The 23,688-nt window shown below is 42.1% G+C and overlaps 1 protein-coding gene across 1 annotated transcript in view; it reads left to right on the forward strand.

The window, feature by feature from the left end:
- The window catches only part of bltp3b (bridge-like lipid transfer protein family member 3B), a 111,557-nt gene that overhangs the window by 84,411 nt on the left and 3,458 nt on the right, over window positions 1-23,688 (forward strand). Inside the window, exons 16-20 of the mRNA XM_060914282.1 lie at window positions 1,157-1,311; window positions 1,466-1,616; window positions 15,335-15,594; window positions 15,697-15,805; window positions 16,124-16,284. Of these exons, the coding sequence (XP_060770265.1) occupies window positions 1,157-1,311; window positions 1,466-1,616; window positions 15,335-15,594; window positions 15,697-15,805; window positions 16,124-16,284 (836 nt within the window). The remainder of the gene's footprint in view (window positions 1-1,156; window positions 1,312-1,465; window positions 1,617-15,334; window positions 15,595-15,696; window positions 15,806-16,123; window positions 16,285-23,688) is intronic.

The raw sequence follows: 23,688 nt of genomic DNA on the forward strand, positions 1-23,688 counted from the left end.
TAAAATCCATAATAGCCATTTTGACTAGGTTATTGATCTTATTTCACATTGATGAATTTAAAACATCTCCATTTACCTTGACAGAAAGTGAGGTGGGCCTGGACAAGCATCTCGGCACAAATTGTGAACCTGAGCTTGGTGAAGTGGGTGTGGCTTCTAGGAACAGTTTGTTTAAAGGGCATATTCTGGACCAATTTTTTGTTTTATATATGAAAGTATGTCCCTTTACACACTCATCCAGAAGGGTAATTTTGCACAAGGCCATCTGTCTACAGCAGAATAAAATAAAATAACAAAACGCGTCTGGAAAAATCCCAAGGGAGTCTGGAGCCAGATTCGTGATGTTACATGTGGAAGCGCCAGCAGGCTGCGCGAGCTTTGCACGGTTTCAGTGCACAGCCTGTGTAGACCAAGCGCTCCCATTTCTCTCTCATTGTCTGGTCTTTTGGGAAACGATGAGTGCTAATCCCATCAAGATTGGTGTTGCTACACCCTCCTACGATACATCTGTTAACCATTTTAATAATTATGTGATAATGTTGAAGAAATTTGCAGAAAACCACCAGGTCGTTTTCTCATAAACAAACCAGCGCTGATGTAGGATTCAGAAGGAGGCGTCTTGCATGCAACGTCACGAAAATAAACGTTTGCCAGGAAATCCAAATGCCGAGTTTTTTCAGAGGTGGACCAATTCAGCTCAAATGGCTCGATTTCAACTGAATTTTTCTGGTATTGCGCAAGGTAAAAAAAATTGCAGAGAATGCAGAATGTTACAGATATTTGACCAAAGTTTAATATAAAATAGGAGAATTCCATTGATCTTGCTCCTGAATTTACCTGTGATGTGCACTTTAATATTGGAGTTCAAGACACCACAGTTCAGTGTGATGGCCACTAGGTGGCAGGATTGAATTATGCACTAAAAGCAAGTCGTCCAGCACGAAAAGAAAAAGTGTGGCACATCAGTCCTACCATAATTTAATAGCGCATATTTGGTACATTTTGCATGTGCGTGCACAACAGTGTATTCATAAATCTTTAAAGTTGGAATTGTGAACATTTAGTAAACAAAAAGATTTTATGCTATTTATGTGCCAGGTGTCAGTGTGACATACCTTTTTGAATTAAAGTTGTATGTGTGTTTTTTTGTTTATAGACGATGTGTCCATCTCTGGGTATAAAGTCGCTTTGAGTGATCCGAGCGCTGTGGAGCGGGCCACTGAGGTGATGGTGCAGGATGGAGAAGATGCCCAGTCACCTGAGGCAGTCAGTGCCACCTCACAGAGTACTGACGAGCATGCCAAAGATTTGGTACTGCCATCTCTCACTCTGCTTTGTACCCTCTGTGTTTTTGCCCCACCCCCTACTTCCTCTGTTTTCTCTTTCTCTTTCAATTTTACTGTTTTCTCATCATGTATAGTATTAAATGGTGTGCGTGCGTGTGTGTGTACATGCACCGCTGCAGGTATCGGTGCTGGTCCTGAAGGTACGTTCGGTGTGTGCCTCTCTGAACATGAGAGGCGATAACACTACTCTAGCTCTGGAGGTGGGGCAGATCCGTACCAATCAGCTCGGCAATGTCAGTCTACGCCAGTATCTTAGCAACCACAGTCTTGGTAAGACCACATCAGTAGGTCTCCTGTGTGTGTGTGTGTGTGTGCGCGTGTGTTCAAATCCTGATCGTTCATCTCATTTGAAAATGCATCCATGTTAATCTGCATCCCTTTAGGTTTTATCTGTTCCACACCACTAATTACTGCTCAGAGCAGTGAAGGTATGATTGTGTGCTTTTGTTTGATATTTGACACTGTATCTCGCGTGTGTGTGTGTGTGTGCAGAAACACTCAAGTCCGTCCCAGCACTGAATTTGGGTATCATAACAAGCTTGTTTTCACATGAACTCCTTGCCACCAAACCTTTAATTGGCTCAGCAGATCTATATAATGGCTTCGGAAAGCATTCACCCCTTCACCTATGTTTATAGATTTAATTTAAAGCGCGCACACACACCAGAAACCATGCACGTAGAAATATCTCATCTCATCTCATCTCATTATCTGTAGCCGCTTTATCCTGTTCTACAGGGTCGCAGGCAAGCTGGAGCCTATCCCAGCTGACTACGGGCGAAAGGCGGGGTACACCCTGGACAAGTCGCCAGGTCATCACAGGGCTGACACATAGACACAGACAATCATTCACACCCACATTCACACCTACGCTCAATTTAGAGTCACCAGTTAACCTAACCTGCATGTCTTTGGACTGTGGGGGAAACCGGAGCACGCGGAGGAAACCCATACAGACACGGGGAGAACATGCAAACTCCACACAGAAAGGCCCTCGCCGGCCACGGGGCTCGAACCCAGACCTTCTTGCTGTGAGGCGACGGCGCTAACCACTACACCACCGTGCCGCCCGTAGAAATATCCAGCATGGCAAATCAAAAGAATTGTTCGAGACAGGCAAGGTTCAAGACCCACCAAGGCATCGACACACAAATGGCTCAGAACATGCATGATGGAGAATAACATCAAGGCTTCGCAACAGCATAGCGAGTTTGCGTGAGCATGAGAGAGTCTGTAAACAGGGAATGGATGGAACAATAGACAAAGTGTCCCAGAATTTGGGAGATGGGACCCTCTGGTGCCATGGTAATGAATTGTGTCTGACCGATGTGCCAGAGATGATTGGACTTCAGGTCTTTGTCCTGGGCACAGCTGTGGATGAGGGTGGCAGTCAGTGTGCGAAATCCCTGGTGGCAATCTACCTCAATATGCAAGATACAAAATTTCATGGATGTAAGCCAAGGCAATCAACTGTTCTGTACAGGCTTTGCAAATGCATCACCAAGGCTAATATCAATAACAGTAAGGCCACACGCACAACTATGCTCTGCAACACCATACTCCCCTAACCTGACACACGTGCACGTACTCGAACTCGAAACACACATACTTGTATGCCGCTGTACAACTTTGCACCTTATGCACTGCAGGTCTATAGGGATGTTCACATGGCACATGTTTGCATCGATGCTGCACCGATGTATTTTATTGCGATATATCTTACACCGGTGTAAATTTTATGGAGCGTTCACACGTCACAAACCTGCTTACTAGAGAGGAGCATGTTAGCACCGGTGCAGCCCCACTTGCATTCACACGGCAGTTTTTGCGACTGTGCTGTACGATAGTAATAATGCGGAAATGAAATATGCACATGCGTGAAAACGTACTTCCTTTTCCCGGTTGTCATGGCATCACCAAGCGCCGGGAAAACAACGTGGATGAAGACACCAGTGTTGCCAGATACTGCTGACGTTTTCCAGCCCAAAATATGTTCAAATCTGCCAAAATGCACTTAAAACCGCCCAATCTGGCAACACTGGAAGACACGCAGTTCTGTTGTTGTTGATATTCGCCATTTTGGAAGCGCAAAATACCAGGATGCAAATTATGCAATGCCTGTATGTAATCAACTCTCCTCACACGTAGCGAGTCTACCCCGTAGTGTTCAGACGTCCCATTTTATATCGGTGCTGCCCTGCAAACTAGCATTTACTCCGGAGTAAATTTCTTAAACCACCTCCCGAGCAGGGTTAGATTTGCACCGGGTTAAGCAGCTTTCAGGGGCTACACCGGTATAACTTTGTACCGTGTGAACGCTCTACAGCAGCTCTGTAGCAGCCCCGGTGCTACACCAGAGTAAAAGCTGCCGTGTGAACACCCCTTATTACAACTCAGTCATGGAAAACATAGGCAAGAGATTAAAAAAAAAATTTGTCTCACTTTAAAAAAAGAACAGACCACAGAGGCCTTGGCTCGGCTGCTTCTTGTCGCTGTCCTGCTTTCATCCAGGTTCTCCTGAACAGCACCGGATTGGATTTGTCCAAAGGGAGACTGTTTAGGTCCACGAACAGAAGTGAACCTGTTCCAGCTCTGGCTGGCTGCATCACTTCCTGCTAGTGCTAGTAGCTACAGAGGCACCAGCATTAGTTCTGGGTGTCTCCAATATGTTTTTGTTGTTATTTTTCTGATTCAGCTTTTTAAGACAAGAAAGCCTTTATTTATCACACGTACACTTAAGCACAGTGAAATGTCTCCTCTGCATTTAACCCATCTGAAGCAGTGAACACACACACCCAGTGCAGTGGGCAGCTATGCTACAGCACCCAGGGAGCAGTTGGGGTTAGGTGCCTTGCTCAAGGGCACTTCAGGCCACAGCTGCCCCATGTTAGCCTAATCGCATATCTTTGGACTGTGGGGGGAACCCGGATGAAACCCACGCAGACACGGGGGGAACATGCAAACTCCACACAGAAAGGCCCCCGTCAGCCGCTGGGCTCGAACCCAGAACCTTCTTGCTGTGAGGCGGTAGTGCTAACCACTACACCACCGTGCTGCTCCATGATTCCTTTTTAGAAGTGAATCCAAAGTTAGCAATTCATGATCTTTGCTTTCTCTTTGAGATATTTCCAGTTTGTCTGGGGTAACATTTAAGCTGCAGTTTAACCAATTCACTTTACTCCTGCGGGTTTCACCACTTGCCATGTCACAGAAACATTTTTGATTACGCCAACGCTGCTAGCAAGTGATTGAAGAGATTTCTGTAAAGGGGACCTCACTTCGAGCTTTACTCGAAGGTGATTGGCTTTCACCAGGTGAACATTTTGCTCGCTTTGAGCATGTTTATTTTTTTTTTAAACTCCAGCGAACACGCTCATTTCACCCGTTTCACATAGCTCGCAGTTTCACCAAGCTTCTGCCATTGACTTTGTCCATTTGCATCACTTTTTTTTTTTTAAAAATGCCTTTCAATTTGAATCATGAATACTGGACATGGTAAGCTTTTAAAAGACATTTTTAGAGGCGAATATATAATTTAAATTTTTTAAAAAGATTTCTCCAGAGACCCCCAAAAATGTTGCTGTTGAGGCTTTCAGGAGGTCTCAAGTGTCAATCAAGGTTCAGCCTCGGCCCCCTTCCCCCAAGAACCCCCATATTTTGCACCCTGTTGGCATCTTCTGCTGCTGAATTGCCCTATTTTAAGGATGAACATGCACTGCCTCTCTGTGATAACGGATACAAAAGAGGGTTGCTTCACAGAACACCTTGTTGCCAGCGGTACTGCAAAATTCAGTGCACTTCAGAACATGCTGACGGATTGTAATGTTAATCTACGTACAAGAAGAAAACCCCTCAAAGCATGTGTAAGATTATGGTTAATGTATGGGATGCAGGCCTAGCTACGAAATGAGCAACAAATGAGAACCTGAAATTTGTTGGTTCCAGTGTTTACAGAGTGTGGTTAAAGGAGGATGGAAAAGAAACGCCGATGGATGAGGATGAAGTCAACTATAGATTCATATATAGTAATGAACAAATTCAGTAGATGGTGAAGACCATGCCACTGTGATTTTTTGTATACTCTCAGTGTCTGATGTATATCGGCCATGTCTATAGAGTGGAGAACACTGCCATTACCAAGAAAGTCCTGTTTGCGAAACCCACAAGGAAATGTTATTGGGAACCCTGGTTAAAAATTGCCCAGTTGCTTCAAGTTTCCATCGATCAGGTGAAAAGACTGAGTTCATTGAGCTAATCCACCAATGATTTAGCTCTGCTGCATGACCTCTGATGTCGTACAGAGTAACACAATCCCGATTCCAAAAGTGTTGGGACACCGTGTAAAACATAAATAGAAACAATGTGAAGATTTGCAAATTATGGAAACCTTATATTTCATTGAAAATAGTATAAAGACAACATATCAAATGTTGAAACTGAGAAATTGTATTCTTTTTTTGAAAAATATATGCTCATTTTGAATTTGACGTCAGCAACATGTTTCAGAAAAGTTGAGACGGGGCAACAAAAGACTGAAAAAGTTGTGTAATGCTTTAAAAAACTAATTTGGTTAATTGGCAACAGGTCAGTAACATGATTAAGTATAAAAAGAGCATCCCAGAGAGGCGGAGTCTCTCAGAAGTAAAGATGGGGGGGAGGGGTTCACTGCTCTGTGAGAGACTGAGTGGTCAAACAGTGCAACAATTTAAGAAAGAATAACGTTCCTCAGTGTAAAATTGCAAATTATTTGGGGATCACATCATCTATGGTACATAATATCATTAAAAGATTCAGAGAATCTGGAGAAATCTCTGTATGCAAGAGACAAGGCTGAAAACTGACATTGGATGCCTGTGATCTTCAGGCCCTCAGGCGACATTTGAATTAAAAGCAGACACGTGTCTGGAGTGGAAATCACTGTATGGGCTCAGGAACACTTCAGAAAACCATCGTCTGTGAAAACACTTCATTACTGCATCCACAAATGCAAGTTAAAACCAGATATAAACAATATCCAGAAACACCGCCACCTTCTCTGGGCCCGAGCTCTTTTACGATAGACTGAGGCAGAGTGGAAAATTGTCCCGAGGTCTGACGAATCAAAAGTAGAAATTCTTTTTAGAAATCATGGATACCACGTCCTCCAGGTTAAAGAGGAGAGGGACCATCCGGCTTGTTATCAGTGCACAGTTCAAAAGCCAGCATCTGTGATGGTATGAGGGTGCATTAGTGCACATGACATGGGTAGCTTGTACATCTGGGAAGGCATCATTAATGCTGAATGATATATACATTTTTCAGAGTAATATGCTGCCATCCAGACAAAATCTTTTTCAGGGAAGGCCTTCCTTCTTTCAGCAAGACAATGCCAAACTGCTTTATGCATGTATTAAAACTGCATGGCTCCGTAGTAAAAGAGTCTGGGTGCTAAACTGGCCTGCCTGCAGTCCAGACCAGTCTCCTATTTAAAACATTTGGTGCATTATGAACCACAAAATACAACAAAGGAGATCCTGAACTGTTGAGCCACTGAAATTGTATATCGGGCAAGAATGGGACAACATTTCTCTTTCAAAACTACAGCAATTGGTCTCCTCAGTTCCCAAATGTTTACAGTGTGTTAAAAGTAGAGGTGATGCAACACAGCAGTAAGCATGCCCCTGACCCAACTTTTCCGAAACATGTTGTTGACATCAAAATGAGCATTATTTTTTTTTAAAAAACAATAAAAAATTTTCAGTTTCAACATTTGATCTGTTTTCTTTGTACTATTTTCAATGAAACATAGGGTTTCCATGATTTGCAAATTATCACATTGTTTTTATTTACAGTTTACATAGTGTCCCAACTTTTTTGGAATTGGGGTTGTAGTAGTAGTCATCTTAGATGTGTTCACGTCTTATCAAGTTGTTCCAAGGACACATTTGAAGGGTTTGAGGCCAGCGGGTGAGCAAGCCGATGAGTTTTGGGGCATCATTGTCCACTGGGGGTGACAAATCCATTCATGTGAATTACTGCTACAGTGTGGCTTTAAAAAATGTTCGAATTGATTGAGACTTTTGTCCTGGCCATTAGACTGGAGTTGGTAACCTGCAGACAGACTTGGAACACAAAGAACAACATTTGTGAAACATAGAAAAAATGAAAAGATGCTGGAGGAGGGCTTTGATGCCATTTTTCAAGCATGGTGGGGAAAAGTGATGGTCTGAGGGTGCTTTGGTGGCATTAGAGTGAGAGATTTGAACATGGTAAAAGGGATCAACAAAAAAAAAAAACAAGGAAGGCTATGACTCCATTTTGCAGTGCCATGCTATACTCTGTGATCAGCACTTGATTGAAGCCAATTTCCTCTTACAAAAGGACAATGACCAAAAGCACTGCACCAATCTGTGCAAGAACTGTTTAGAGAAAAAGCAGTCGGCTGGTGTTCTATCTGTAATGGCCCGGACTGCGTGGTCACCAGATCTTAACCCTGTTGAGCTGTTGAGAGAGCAGCTTGACCGTATGGTTTGGGGGGAAAGTACCCATCAAGCCAATCCAACTTGTGGGAGGTGTTTTACAAAGCATGGGGTAAAATTTCCTCATATTACCTCAACAAATTGATGGTTATAATGCCAGAGGTCTAAAAGGCAGGATTGCTGCAAAGAAAGGATTCTTTGACAGAAACAAAATTTGAAGGACAAAAATTTCTTATTTCAAGCAAAAATCTGTAATCCTGACCATGTCAGTGTCTTGATTATATTTTCTCTTCATTTTACATTTCATTTGATGAATAAAAGTATGAGATTTCATGGAAAATGTGGAATTTTCTCGGTGACCCCAAACTTTTGACAGGTAGTGTAGAATGGGCAGGGATTCAAGCAGTCCTGTGAGGTGTGCATAGACAGAACAGGTTTTGATCTATATAGGGACAGCACCCAGAACTTCTTCACTAGTTTTGTGGTGCATTGAATTCCAACATGCCCAAAGCTAAGCAATATATGACCTGCTCCATCATTGTTTTGAGGAATAGATGTCTTTCTCAGGGAACACAGTGGTGCTGTGGGTTCTTTCTGTTGTGCAGTTAAGATGTTGTCCATGGCTTCCCATCTGATGGGTGGTACGACGGGGATAAATTCGTATGTTTCAAATCTATATTTTTCTGTAAAGCTGCTTTGCAACAATCCATCTATTATCCATAACCACTTATCCTGTGCAGGGTTGCAGGCAAGCTGGAGCCTATCCCAGCTGACTATGGGTGAGAGGCGGGGTACACCCTGGACAAGTTGCCAGATGTGTCGCAGGGCTGACACATAGAGACAAACAACCATTCACACTCTCATTCACACCTACGGTCAATTTAGAGCCACCAGTTAACCTAACCTGCATGTCTTTGGACTGTGGGGGAAACCGGAGCACCCGGAGGAAACCCACACAGACACGGGGAGAACATGCAAGCTCCACACAGAAAGGCCCCCATCGGGCACTGGGCTCGAACCCGGACCTTCTTGCTGTGAGGCAACAGTGTTAACCACTACACTACCATGCTGCCCACTTTGCAACAATGTCTGTTGTTAAAAGCGCTATACAAATAAATTGATTTGACTTGTGGACCTTTGTGCAATGAAGACGGAGTCTTGGCTTTTGTGTTCTTAGAGCCAGGCCTGTAGTTGAGGGTGAACTTGAATCTGGTAAAGGACAGTGCCCATCAGACCTGACGTATTTAAGATTTAGGTGGTTTATGAGCGTCAGGAACAGGTCTTCATTCTTCAAATACTGATTTTATAGCCAGGAGTTCCCTATACCACACTTCAGTCCAGCTGGGGTTGGTTAGTTTTCTGAAGTAGAATGCACAGGGGTGCAGCTTTGGATGGTTTCCATGCCATTGAGAAAGCATTGCTCCTATTCCACTTTCAAATGCCTTTACATCTTCTATGAAGGGTCGCACTGGGTCTGGATGGTGGAGTGTGGGTGTGCTGGTGAAAGTGTTTGATTTCTGAAAATCTCCAGTCGCTCATTCGTTCCATTTGAGAGAGTTCACGTTTTCTTGCAAGAGGAAGTTAAATCCTCTTATAAATCTCTGCTAGAACTTGGCAAATCCCAGAAATTTTTTTAGCTCCCTTCAGTACGCGGTTGCAAACAGAATGTCATAGCCTCCACTTCCATCTCCATTCCATGTTCATCGAGAAAACAACCTAGAGACCTGATAGAAGGTTGCTGGAACTCACAGTTCTAAACTTGACTAATATCCAGATTTTTTTCTGTACTTGACAGGTGTGTTGGAGAAGGTCCAAATGTGATTTCTAAACACAATTGCAGCTTTGTTCAGGAATTCTGATAACATCATCTCCTTAAATGCTTGGAACGATTAAGGAGCATTCACCAGACTATGACACATGATTGAATATTCATAGTGTCCAGACATGGTTATTAAAGACGTCTTCCATTCATCACCTTCACAAATATGAATAAGATTATATGCATTATGCAAGTCCAAATTTGCACAGTTCATAGTTAGGCCTTGGCGAAACACAGCATTTATGTGCCGACTCATTCCAAGTTTGTGGAATGTTAAGGACTAATCCCTTGCAAGCTGCATTTCTTGTTTCAGGGAGAGCAACTGCCGATCTGCATCTATTTCCTTAGACAGGATGATCAAAACCTCTCGAAACTCCTTTTCAAAATTGTGCTGCAACATTGATCAAAGATAGCGGACAGACACACACACTTATTTTTATCGCTACATACTGCCTTCTCTGCTAATCTTATCCTGCAGCATTTGGCAATCTGGTTTCTCGTAACTGATTCTTCTCCAAGCTGCTGTTTCTCTCCATGTCCACATGCTGTCTCTTTGAATGGAAAATGACACACTGGCAGCACTGTATGACCACATTAGGTAATGAGAATTTCCAGTAATATTAGTATTCTGGAGGGGGGACCTTATGGTCCACTGTGTGACTCACAATACCATATGCTTGTCTACTGGCCAGCAATTTATTATTTTACCTCAGAAAGCTGCCAGTGTATCAACACACCTGATTGCACGTTTCCTTGCCTTTGAGTTGACGGGGTGTGGGTGTGTAAAATAAATACAGGGTTAGTCAAAATTTTGTTAACACTTAAATGGTAGAAACCATTTATTCGCAAAACATACATCATATGTGCAAGATGATTTACAGGACGATAATTTTAATTTTAACTAGCCCTGTGTGTGCGCGCGTGTATAATAAATATATATTACACACGTGCATCTAGAAAAAAGAATATCATGAAAAAGTTCAATATTTTCCATCAGTTATTTAAGAAAGTGAAAATTTAATATACAAGACTCTTGACACAAACTAATGTTTCAAGTATATTTTAATTTTGATAATTATGGCCTACAATACCAAAAAACAAACCTTACAAAATATGAGTATTTCATTTTGAGTTTGATCAAAATGGTATAAATACCATGTATCTCTCGGTGTCGTTCAGTACACACAGCCACAATCTTGTGGTGTTTTTTCTTTTCTTTCCCCCACAATAGCCCCCCCCCCCCCCCCCCCCATTTCCAGTTCAGAGTACACTGTGCACATTTTGGCTGCCACTTCTCACTAGAGCTTTTTATTTTTTTTCTCCCTTTGTTTTTCTTTTTGTGTTTGTATAGTTTGTTTTGTTTGAATGTTTTGTCCACCGGTTGTGGTGTAGCTCCGGACCCAGTCCGCCATGGGTGATGCCTGTAGTCCTTGCTATGGACTGCAATGAGCTTGTTGCTCTTTTAACATTGGGGTTGTCCAGCGCTCTGTGCGGCGGTGCTTCTATGCTTGGTGCGGTGCTCTGAGCGATGTTGCCCAGTGATGTCACAGTGGCTATGCAGGTGATTTGGGACATACCAACGCTCTGTGTGGCAGTGCTTCTGTGTTTGGTTTGTGGATCCATGGCGCAGTGTTCCGATCGATCTTGCCCAGTGGCATCATGGCAGTTTTGCCCGTGGTGTGGGACGTACCTTCGTGCGCTTTTTGGTGGGACTGTGGGTAGCTACACCATTGGAATTACATCCTGACCCTCTTTTGGTGGACTTTTTTGGTAATCGTAAAGTGACTTTGGGTGTAATAAAGGCAATATATAAGTTTAAATATTTATTATTATTATGGGGAAGACTGCTGACTTGACAGTTGTTCAGAAGACAATCATCAACACCCTCCACAAAGAGGATAAGCCACAGAAGGTAATTGCTGAAAAGGCTGGCTGGAAAAGGTACGCAAGCAACAGGAATGTCCAGAGCTTTGAGAGGATTGTCAAGAAAAGTCAATTCAAGAACTTGACAGCTCCACAAGGAGTAGATTGAGGCTGGTGTCAGTGCATCAAGAGCCACTACACACAGAGGTCTTCAGGAAAGGGGCTACAACGGTCATATTTCCTAATATCAAGCCACTCTTGAACCAGAGACAACGTCAGAAGCGTCTTACCTGAGCTAAGGAGAGAAAAAACTGGACTGTTGCTCAGTGGTCCAAAGTCCTCTTTTGAGATAAAGGTAAATTTTGCATTTCATTTGGAAATCAAGGTCCTGCTGGTCTTGGTCCACTGTGTTTTATCAAGTCCAAAGTCAACGCAGCCCTCTACCAGGAGATTTTGGAGCACTTCATGCTTCCATCTGCTGACAAGCTTTATGGAGATGCCGATTTCCTTTTCCAGCAGGACTTAGCAGCTGCTTACAGTGCCAAAACTACTACCAAATGGTTTGCTGACCATGATGTTACTGTGATTGATTGGCCAGCCAACTCGCCTGACCTGAACCCCATAGAGAATCTATGGGCTATCGTCAAGAGAAAGATGAGAAACACCCGACCCAAAAATACAGATGAGCTGAAAGCCGCTATCAAAGCAACCTGGGCTTCAGTAACACCTCGGCAGTGCTACAGGCTGATCACCTCCATGCCACGCCGTATTGATGCAGTAATTCGTGGTAAAGGAGCTCCAACCAAGTATTGAGCGCATAAATGAATATACGTTTCAGAAGTTGGACATTTCTGTCTTGTAAATCCTTTTTTGATTGATCTTAGGAAATGTTCTAATAATCTGAGATACTGGATTTCTGATTTTCATGAGCTATAAACCATAATCATCAGAATTAAAAAAAAAAAAAAGGTTTGAAATATTTCACTTTACATATGAGTATATGAACGTTTACCTTATACTTTAGGTAAACTTACCTTTACCTTACCTTAGGGCGGCACGGTCATCACTGTTGCCTCACAGCAAGAAGGTTCCAGATTCGAGTCTCATGGCCAACAGGGGCCTTTCTGTGTGGAGTTTGCATGTTGTTCTGGTTTCCCCCACAGTTCAAAGACATGCAGGTTTGGTACAATGGGGCCACTGTAGTGGTTTCCCAGCCATAATGTATGTACATATATAGATCTTGCGATGGCAAAGCTAATAAATCGAATCAAATTAAATTATGAATAAAAGAACTTTTTCACGATATTCTAATTGATTGAAGTGTGTGTGTGTGTGAGTGAGAGATATATCCCATTATTATTGATATGCTTTATCCGTTTGTTAAATTAATATCCTAACTTTATGACCATTTAAAAGATTCACAAAAAATGCTGCAGTGGTGTTTTTGGGCAAAATCTGGGCAAACTCTAACTTCATCTCTTCATTTTTCAGCATTTAGAAAAGAATCCAGAAAATGTTGAAGGTTTACTAAATTCTATTGTTGTTGCAGTAATGTATGAATTGTCTAATCTTCCTTAGAAGAAATTAATATGTAGTTAGGATGTGCCCATGGTAAGTTTTGACTTTTTTATTTTTATTATTATTATTTTTTTCCGAACGCTGTTACTGAACAGGCCTGAGGTTCCCAAAAGCATTGTAGCACAAAGATCATCGTTAAACGGTAGAGCGAGTAGCACAATGAACACTCTCTCTCCTCGTTAAGATGCTCTTAGCGTTCAGAGGCTTTTGGAAAACCCACCCCAGGACAGTTCCAAATAACATTTTAAAGGTCATTGAGGATTAAAGTAAAGACTAGAAACCATTGACAGTATGTTTGTCAAATTCTCTAACATCAGCCATGGTTTTCAGTCAAATAAGCCATGCTTCTTTAGAATGTCATGAACCTTTTTCCTTCACATGTACAGTTCCAGTCAAAAGTTTGTACACCCCTACTCATTCATAGGTTTTTCTGTATTTTTGACTATTTTTTACATTGTAGAACAACACTGAAGACATCAGACCTATGAAATAACACATGGAACGCATGTTATTTACCAGCTGGAAGGTCCGTATCATGAAATACCGTGACCGAGGTCTTGAAAGTACTGACCGAGATCAGTATTCAAGACCGAGGTCACGGTATTTCACCATACGGCCCGACCTTAAGCTGGTAAATAATATATTTATTTTTTTCTTTACCAAATTCTAACAGAAAACGAGAGCGCCCGAAAGGGAAAACCGAGCCGAGCCGCCATTTTGAATCCTCATTCACGGCTGTAATGCAAATGGCTTCCTCCTCGGTATACAAGTGCACTTCCATGGCAGGAAAAAAACTACATTTTGCCGCCTATGTAGTCCCCTATTTATACAAATAGGAGTCATTCAGGATTCAGCCATGTTTTTGCTCAGCATTAGCAACAGTTAGAGGTTTTTAGCTTTCTCCTGAAATGTTTTCTTTTATTTCTTCTTCCTCAGGGTAGTAAAACTCGCTTTCGCTGTGAAGACTGTCGTTATCGCTATCCATGCTGTAAAATTAACGCTGTTCTCCTGAGAAATGCGAAAATAAATGTTGACAAAAATTGCTACTATGTTTGTTGTTGTTATGAATGAGCAAGTCGCCAGAGGTCCATAACTGGGGTCCGTGCCGTAGGAACCGGGCTGCGAAAAAATAAATGGAATTGTGTGGTGTTTTTTAAAAAAAAAAAAAGTGTTTCATATTTTAGATTCTTCAAAGTAGCCACCGTTTACCTTAATGACGCTTTGCACACTATTGACGTTATCTTAACCAGCTTCATGAGGTAGTCACCTGGAATGCTTTTCAGTTACTAGGTGTGTATCATCAAAAGTTAATTAGTGCCACTTCTTGCCTTCTTAATTAATTTATCAAACAGTAAATAGCTCTATTCCACACCTGTAGTAATCCATATTATGTCAAGAACCGCTCAAATAAGTAAAGAGAAACGACATCCATCATTACTTTTAAGACATGAAGAAGTGTCTTTTAATTAATAACAATAAAGAGAAACCGTTGAATTAGAAGGTGTGTCCAAACTTCTGACTTGTACGATAGATGATAGTAAACACATTGAGTATTTCAGAAATGTATCATGTTGTAGACGAGGTAGAAATTCCTAAACTGTCCCGATATTTGTTATTCCACGAAATCGAGTCGTATATGAGCTGATAGCCGACGAGGCACGTAGCACCGAGTCGGTTATACAGTAAGCCGTGTACAACGAGATCGAGTGAGTGAGTGAAATAACTGTTTTATTCTATCCACATTGACTGGATTTTGAGAGAGTATTTTTATTTTTTGCAAATTCGATAAATAAGTTTATAAAAACATCTGACAAAATCGTTTCCGCTTAGAATGTAAGCAAACCGGCGAAATGACGGGAGCAATTTGTGAAAAATGCTATAATAATAATTATTGAAACGTACGTTCTTCCCGTCAAATACTTTTTTTATTCTGTATTTTTTGGGGCTTTGTTTTTGAGTAGAGTTTTTTTCTTCCTCGGTTGGTTCAGCAACACGCTCCACCGTTTTGTTTTTCTCTACTCCTGGTATATGAGCTGATCTCCTCGTAGTAGAGTAACCAATCGGAGCACGCGATTGCTCATATCCAGTGAATGTGGATGGGATAAATCTGAATACACCCTGTGTAAAGACATTATTTAATTGCCAGTCGATGAGTGATTAACATTTGTTTGTTTTGCTTGCCTCCTCTCCCATGCTGTAATACTTGAATTGAAGAACTCTTGATTGTTAATGACAGGCTGTTGAGGGTTTTGTGTGTGTGCGTGCGTTAGGCTCAGCCTCAGACCAGGAGTCCTGCAGTAAGCAGCTGGATCCAGAAGTCCGACTGCGGCTGGAGAGTGGGCCGGAAGCAGCTGCTCACTCTCCTCTGGCTGAACACAACGGCTTCCTGCAATGCCAGCTGCAGGCTATCAGTGCTGACTTGCTCATGACTTCTCTGCGAAATCTTGCCAGCTTCCTAGATGATGATGATTCCACCTCTCAAGTGCTCCCAATGGAGATCACGATCCGAGATACACACATTAACCTGAAGGTATGTGTACTGTAAAGATGCACATGGGAACCTGGTTTTATCAGAACATCTTGAGATGCACAGTACGTCTGATGACGGATCACATGTTACTGTGTGCTGTAGGATGATGGTCCCCGGGACAGCCCTTCAGAGCCGGAACCCACTCCCATGTCCCTACATATCCACAACCTTCTGGTGCTGCGCCGAGATGATGGCTCCTTCCACATCGGAGGTTACATTTTATTCATTTTATCCACAATAACTGATTTACAATTGAGCCAAGCAGATGAGAAGGGCTTTGCTCAAGGGCCCAACACTGACAGCTTGGCAGTACTTGGATTCAAACTTATAATCTTCCAATGAGTAGTCCATAGCCTTGACATCTTAGCTAGCGCTGCCTTTGTCCTCATCCTGTTTATGATTTAGTCACGCTTCTTTTCTCCTTTCCTGAATCGAGTCTTTCCTTTGTGCATGCTGCTATTTTTAATCCTTTTAAAGAAGCCCATCTTGTCCGTTTGTAACCGATGTCCCCTTCTTTCTCACTGGACAGTCGAACATGCTGCACAGGTAGAACCTCAGAAGATGGACCCTGTTCCTGACAACAGGTGTGGTTCTGTCCCTGAAGTGCATGGGGTTGCGTCCAGGGAATTGAAAGCCACGCAAACTGCACCTCTGTCACCCACAAGCCCCTTCGCCACCAGCAGAGAAAAGGTACAGAGCAAGAAATCCAGCCGTTTGTTTAATTGCAGACATGCCAACATAGACAATTTGGGCGGAGCAGCTATGGATCTGAAGCACAATTATAGTGAAAAGAATACGTTTTTCAACCGGTTTTGCCCGTGCATCAATCGAATCAACATATTTTTCAGTGTTCGGACTGTTCCACGTGTCCTTGTTGACGCTGATTCGGATAATTCTGGGAATTTCCATATCCTTGTGTTAACTGCGCTGTGATTGGCTGAAAGGTGACCTGATTCATGCTCTCAGCCAATCACAGCGCATGTTAAATGCAGTGCTCAGAAACGCGTAGTAGTGATGCGTAGTCGTCTTCCTGGAAGCAAAATGTCTTCGTCGGTCATGTTCCAGAACTGAAACTTTGGATTTCTCTGACAAAACTAGTGTCAGGTGTGACGTGAAGACAGACCATGGATTGTGAATGATGGAGTCTCCGCCTAAAAAGAGGCGGCTATATGAACACCAATCTCTAGCTGAATACGCGGCCGAGTGAGCAGCCAGGTAACATGCAAGTGATTCATGATAGCCAAAGGTTCAGTGCGCCACCACCAGTCATACAGCAGGAGTACACTGGAGAAAGCAAAGTCAGCTCCATACAACACATCCTCTAAGTAACTTCAGCATGTTCAGTTTAATTAAAGATAGACTACCTTTCAGATTTTTCAAGTCTAGGTCATAAAAAGAATTTTCCCGACAGCCAATTATTTTTGTTTAGTGGACCAAAAGCCACTGAATTGGAATCACAGACTTCCAATTTTATTAGTTTTTTTAAAAATAGAACAATTAATGAATTTACGGCCACGTGGCCCTAAATTCTCCACTATTTTTTCCTGCTTCACGATGACGCAATACAAGATACTACATCATGCATCGCATGGTGGGCTTTCCCCGTTCGCACAAGGCATTGTGGGATACCAATTTGAAACAGGAGAGAAAAATGAAAGACGTGTGTGAATGAAACGTGAAAGACCGACTACAGTAACGGAAAGCGGGAAGAAAAGACGTCATGTTGCGAAGGAAAGGAAACGCAGGACCAAACTAATAAATATCAGCGGTCAGCGAGCACCTCGGTGTGATCAGCTGTTCGTTTAGCGACAGAATGATGGAACTGTCAGTACATGGTCAAAGGTAAACCTGTGCATGCACAGCACACGGACTTCCTCTGTCTGCTTGACTGCGCGAAACAAGCGATTTCATGCACATTATTTGCTCAGGAATCCCCTCAAATTAAATAACTTCCCAGCCACAGAATGGCCTGATATTTTGTGAGATATTACAGAAATAAACATACATCACAATGACCAAATTTCAGAGGGAACTAAATTTCACCGATTTTATGAAATTGAAAGGCCGTCTAGCTTTAAGTGTTATATGGATGGACGTCTTTCAGTATTGACTTTATTAACAGTTCAGGAAGTAAATACAGTATTTAATTTTGTTGTTATTGAAAGACCTAAATCTTTTACTCCGGCTTTTGTTGTTGATCATGATGAAACTACTGAAACACTGTGTTACAGTACAAGCTCCGTTACCTGACCCCCTTTTATCTGAACATCCTCTAAGTGAGCCAAACTTTTTCCCTCAGCGAGTTTGGATAATTGAGTTTATACTGTACAGTAAACCCTGCATTTATTTTCCTCAAGAAGTAGCTCAAAATGGCCGAGATTGCATTTCTGAGCTTCCCTGAAATTTGGTTTCTGGGGCCCTCGGTGGCCCCCAGACCCCCTAATAGGAAGCCTCACTTTGCTCGACCGGTGTTGGTATCTCTATAAATATAATTGTGTTAAATCATAAAAAAAGGGGTGAGCCCAAAGGTCTTTGTTGTATAATGGACTCTTGGTGTGTGTGTGTATATATATGTATGTGTATATATATATATATATATATATATATATATATATATATATATATATATATATATATATATATATATATATGTGTGTGTGTGTGTGTGTATGTGTATATATGTATGTGTGTGTGTGTGTGTGTGTGTGTATATATATATATATATATATATATATATATATATATAATATAATGTGTGTGTGTGTGTGTGTATATATATATATATATATATATATATATAATATAATGTGTGTGTGTGTATATATATATATATATATATATATATATATATATATATATATATATATATATATATATATGTGTGTGTGTATGTATGTATATGGGTCTGTCTCAGAAACTGGGTACTGAGGGGGTACCGCACTAAATATACTCAGTCAATAAACTATACGGTTTTGAAAGGTGATGTTGGTTTTAATTTGAAATAAAATGATGAAAGAAATAATACAGATAAAACTAAATCTTCGATGTGAATATTCAGAATTTGGCAAAAATTCTGCAAATTTGTGGAAAAATGGCGGCTTGAACTGGGACATGATAAACGGTCGTCTACATTGCATTCCCTTAAAAAGGTTGTAGTCCACTGAAAAGTCTACAGTTATCACTAATTGTATTTTAAGTTGTAACTTTATACACCTAAGGATTGGTGCGCTCACAGAATAATCATAACCGTAATAAAACATCATGCAAAATATTTGATCACCGTTGTAACTCCATTTCCCGCAGACCCAAAACCAGTACGATCGTGTGTTTTGATCTAAACGGAAAGCCTCAGGGTCAAGGCCGCTACCTCACCAAAAGTAGTAACTTAAAATCACTACGCCATATAAACATTTATAAATCTGCAATTTTGTTTTTAAAACGAAAGCTGAAAGTTCGGTATAGAATATGTTTCTTACAGAATATGTTATGATGGTAGCTGGTCTTGTATGAATTTCTGAGCTATAAAATGAGTCGTGGTCTATTTTTTACCGTAGCGTGTTATTTGTGCCCGGGGAAGGACACACATTAACAATTTGCATGTGTAGAATGGAATTTTCCACTCCAACAGTTAAAAGTTATTCGTGCTTCCATTTGCGGCCTTTCTGTTATACAAGTGATCTGTTCGGACGTTATCACTGAAAAGGGGAGTTTTGACAGTTTTTTGTTTTAGTCTTGCAGTATAAGAATCCAGCCACTGGGGGTGCATAAGCGTACTCTTGGTGCCGGTCCCAAGCCCGGATAAATTGGAGAGGGTTGCGTCAGGAAGGGCATCCAGCGTAAAACTGTGCCAAATCTAACATGCGGAATTTAAAGAGAAATACTATACCGGATCGGTTGGGGCCCGGGTTAACAACGACAGCCTCTGGTACTGTTTGTCAACAGGGTGCTGGTGGAAAGTGTGCTACTGTTGTGCCAAAACGGAGAAGGAGAAAGAGAGGGGGGAGGCGTTAGGAGAGCGCGTGAAAGATGGAAGGGAAGGAGCTTAGAATTGAGGGTAGGAACACTGAATGTGGGAACACTGACTGGCAGAGCGAGAGAGTTAGCAAGGTATGATGGAACGAAGGAAGTTGGACATTTTGTGTGTGCAGGAGACGAGGTGGAAAGGAAGCAAGGCCAAGAACATTGGAGATGGATGCAAGTTGTTTTATTATGGAGTCGATGGAAAGAGAAATGGTGTTGGTATTGTTTTGAGGGGAGAGTTGGTCAACAGTATGATTGATGTGAAGAGGGTGTCAGAGTGATAGGCATGAAGTTGGAGGAGTGGTAATCAATGTTGTGTGCGCGTACGCCTCACAGGTTGGGTGTGAGAATGAAGAGAAAGAGTCTTTCTGGGAAAAGATGGATGAAGTGGTAGAACGTATACCGAGGGAGGCGTGCGTGCTGATGGGAGCAGATTTCAACGGACATGTTGGCGAGGGAAACGGAGGAGATGAGGACGTAATGGGCAGATATGGTGTAAGAGAGAGAAATGTGGAAGGGCAAATGGTGGTTGATTTTTCAAAGAGGATGAATTTGTCAATACATACTTCGAGAAGAAAGAGCAGCACAGGGTGACGTTTAAGAGTGGAGGAAGATCTACACAGGTGGACTACATACTCTGCAGAAGGGGTAACCTGAAGGAGATTGGAGACTGTAAAGTGATGGCAGGGGAGAGTGTAGCTAGACAACATCGAGTGGTCGTGCGCAGGATGAGCTTGAAAGTGAAAAAGAGGAAGCGTGAAATAGTGGAGCCGAAGATTAAGTGGTGGAAACTAAAAGGAAGTTGAACATCAGAAGGAGTTTAGGGAAGAAATGAGACGAGCATTGAGTGGTCATGGGAGTCTGCCAGAAGACTGGAATACTACTGCTGTACTAGTAAGAGAGGCAGCAAGGAAGGTGCTAGAGTGGTCATCAGGAAGGAAGACAAGGAGACGTGGTGGTGGAACAAAGAAGTGCAGGAAATTATAAAAGAGAAGAGGCTAGCAAAGAAGAATTGGGACGATCAGAGAGATGAGGAAAGCAGGCGGTTATACAGAGAGACGAGACAGAAGGCAAAAAGAGCGGTAGCGAAGGCGAAAGCAGATGCATACCAGGAGTTGTACGAAAGACTGGAGACCAAAGAAGGAGAGAAAGACCTGTACAGACTAGCTAGGCAGAGAAACAGGGAAGCAAAGGATGTACAGCAGGTAAGAGTGATGAAAGATGGAAATGGAAATGTGCTGACAAAACAAAGTGTATTAAGAAGGTGGAAAGAGTACTCTGAGGATTTATTAAATGAGGAGAAACCAAGAGAGAAAAGGTCAGATTCGTTGGAGACAGCAAATCAGGAAGTAGAGTTGGTTAGTAAGGATGAGGTGAGGGCAGCCATGAAAAGGATGAAGGCTAGGAAAGCAGTCGGACCAGATGGTATCCCGATTGAGGCTTGGAGATGTTTGGGTGAGATGGCTGTGGAGTTCCTAACAAGATTGTTTAATAAGATCCTAGAGAATGAGAAAATGCCGAATGAATGGAGAGTGTGCTAGTCCCAATATACAAGAATAAGGGAGATGTACAGAGCTGCAGTAATTATAGAGGGATAAAATTGATGAGCCACACCATGAAGCTATGGGAAAGGGTATTGGAGGCGAGATTGAGAAGAGAGGTAGCAATCTGTGAACAGCAGTATGGGTTTATACCAAGGAAGAGCACGTCGGATGCAATTTTTGCTTTAAGAATGTTAATGGAGAAGTACAGAGAAGGCCAGAGAAAGCTACATTGTGTGTTTGTAGACCTGGAGAAGGCATACGATAGAGTGCTGAGAGATGAGTTATGGTATTGTATGAGAAAGAGTGGAGTGAATGAGAAGTATATCAGAGCAGTGCAAGACATGTATGAGAAGAGTGAAACAGCAGTGAGGGGTGCAGTTGGAACGACTGAATGGTTCAAGGTGAAGGTGAGACTTCATCAAGGATCTGCTTTGAGTCCTTTCTTGTTTGCCATAGTGATGGATAGCTTGACGGACGAAGTGAGGCAAGAGTCACCATGGAACATGATGTTTACGGATGATATTGTGATATGTGGTGAAAGTGGAAAGGAGGTTGAATTGGGTTTGGAGAGATGGAGGGATGCATTGGAACGAAGAGGAATGAAGGTGAGCAGTAGCAAAACAGAATACATGTGCATCAATGAGAATGGGGATGAGAGTGGAATGAAGATGCAAGGAGTAGACGTAAAGAAAGTTGGTGAATTCAAGTACCTGGGGTCAACTGTGCAGGAAAATGGGGGCTGCGATAGTGAGGTGAGAAAGAGAGTGCAGGCAGGGTGGAGCAGTTGGAGAAGGATTTCGGGAGTCATTTGTGATAGGAAAGTCCCAGCAAAAGTGAAAGGTAAGATGTATAAGACAGTAGTGAGAGCAGCTGTGATGTATGGATTGGAGACCGTACCCTTAACGAAGAGACAGGAGGCAAAGTTGGAGGTTGAGGATGTTAAGGTTTGCGATGGGAGGTTGGACAGGATAAAGAACGAGCACATCAGAGGGACAGCACATGTGGAGAGCTTGGGAATTAAGCTAAGAGAGATGAGACTGGGATGGTATGGGCACATCCTGAGAAGAGATGCAGAGCATGTTGAAAGGAGAATGTTGAGGATGGAGCTGCCAGGCACACGAAAACGAGGAAAGCCAAAGAGGAGATACATGGATGTGGTGAGAGAGGACATGAAAGTGGCAGGCGCGGTAGAGAAGGATGCGGAAGACAGGGAGCAATGGAGATGAAACATCCGCTGTGGTGACCCCTAATCGGGAGCAGCCAAAAGAAGAAAAAGAAGAGTCTTGCAGTATAAGGCAGTAGAATGTTTCTTTTTCATCTTGCTTTCATATTTCGTAGCATTTGCATATTTTTGGCCAACATTTTGCAACCATGGTCAATTTAGATCGAACTTTTGATAGAATCTACGGCCAGTCATTTTGCCCCGCCCCCGCCTCGCGCTCCGTCCGGTGCGGTAGTGATGTCCCGTTGCTTGCGCGCCGCAGCAGAGACCCGCGCGACCTTCAGCCGGTACAGTCGCTGTTCTTTTACCACCGCCGTTATTCTCATCTTTCCGGTGTGTTCTTGATTTTTCCATTGTGTCCTATTTCGCCATATCAAATACCCAAAATGTATCATATTATTCATATTTAAGTGAATAATCAATTCAGTCATCATAACTTGGTATTTTTAACCCAATCAATCAAAAAGAGGAAATTTATTCAATATTTTCGCTCATCTGTGAAGGAGGGGCTTTAATTCTTCATGATGGAGTTATTTTATATGGAAATCAATTTTACAAAAGCATTTGAATTGTAATCAAAAAAATGTTCCACAGTGGAGGCCAGATAAAGCAAGATACTATCTTTATTCTTATTAAACATGACAAAAGAAACATTGAGTGTTCGGTAAATGCAAAAAAAAAAGTAAAATTAGAAAATTTATTTTTTGACCATAATGTCCCAAATGAGAGACCAGTTTCTGAGACGGACCCATATACACTTGCGTTCAAAATAATAGCAGTCCAACACGACTAACCAGATCAATCACTGTTTTTGGTGGAAATTATATTACTACATGGCAAATAATTTACCAGTAGGTGTAGTAGAGTCGTAGAAAACCAACAGACCCAACATTCATGACATGCATGCTCCTGAGTCTGTGTAACTGAATAATTAAGTGAAAGGGACGTGTTCAAAATAATAGCAGTGTGGAGTTTAATTAGTGAGGTCATTCATTCTGTGAAAAAACAGATGTCAGTCAGGTGGCCCTAATTTAAGGATGAAGCCAGCACATGTTGTACATCCATTTCTCTCTGAAAACCTGAGAAACATGCGTCGTTCCAGACATTGTTCAGAAGAACAGCGTGCTTTGATTAAAACGTTGATTGGAGAGGTAAAACGTATACTGTAAAGAAGTGCAGAAAATGATGGGCTGCTCAGCTAAAATGATCTCCAGTGCTTTAAAATGGACAGCAAAGCCAGAGAGACGTGGAAGAGAACAGAAGACTACCATTCGAATGGATCGAAGAATAGCCAGAATGGCAAAGACT

Source organism: Neoarius graeffei, chromosome 2 (assembly GCF_027579695.1).
Source record: "Neoarius graeffei isolate fNeoGra1 chromosome 2, fNeoGra1.pri, whole genome shotgun sequence".
Taxonomy (NCBI): domain Eukaryota; kingdom Metazoa; phylum Chordata; class Actinopteri; order Siluriformes; family Ariidae; genus Neoarius; species Neoarius graeffei.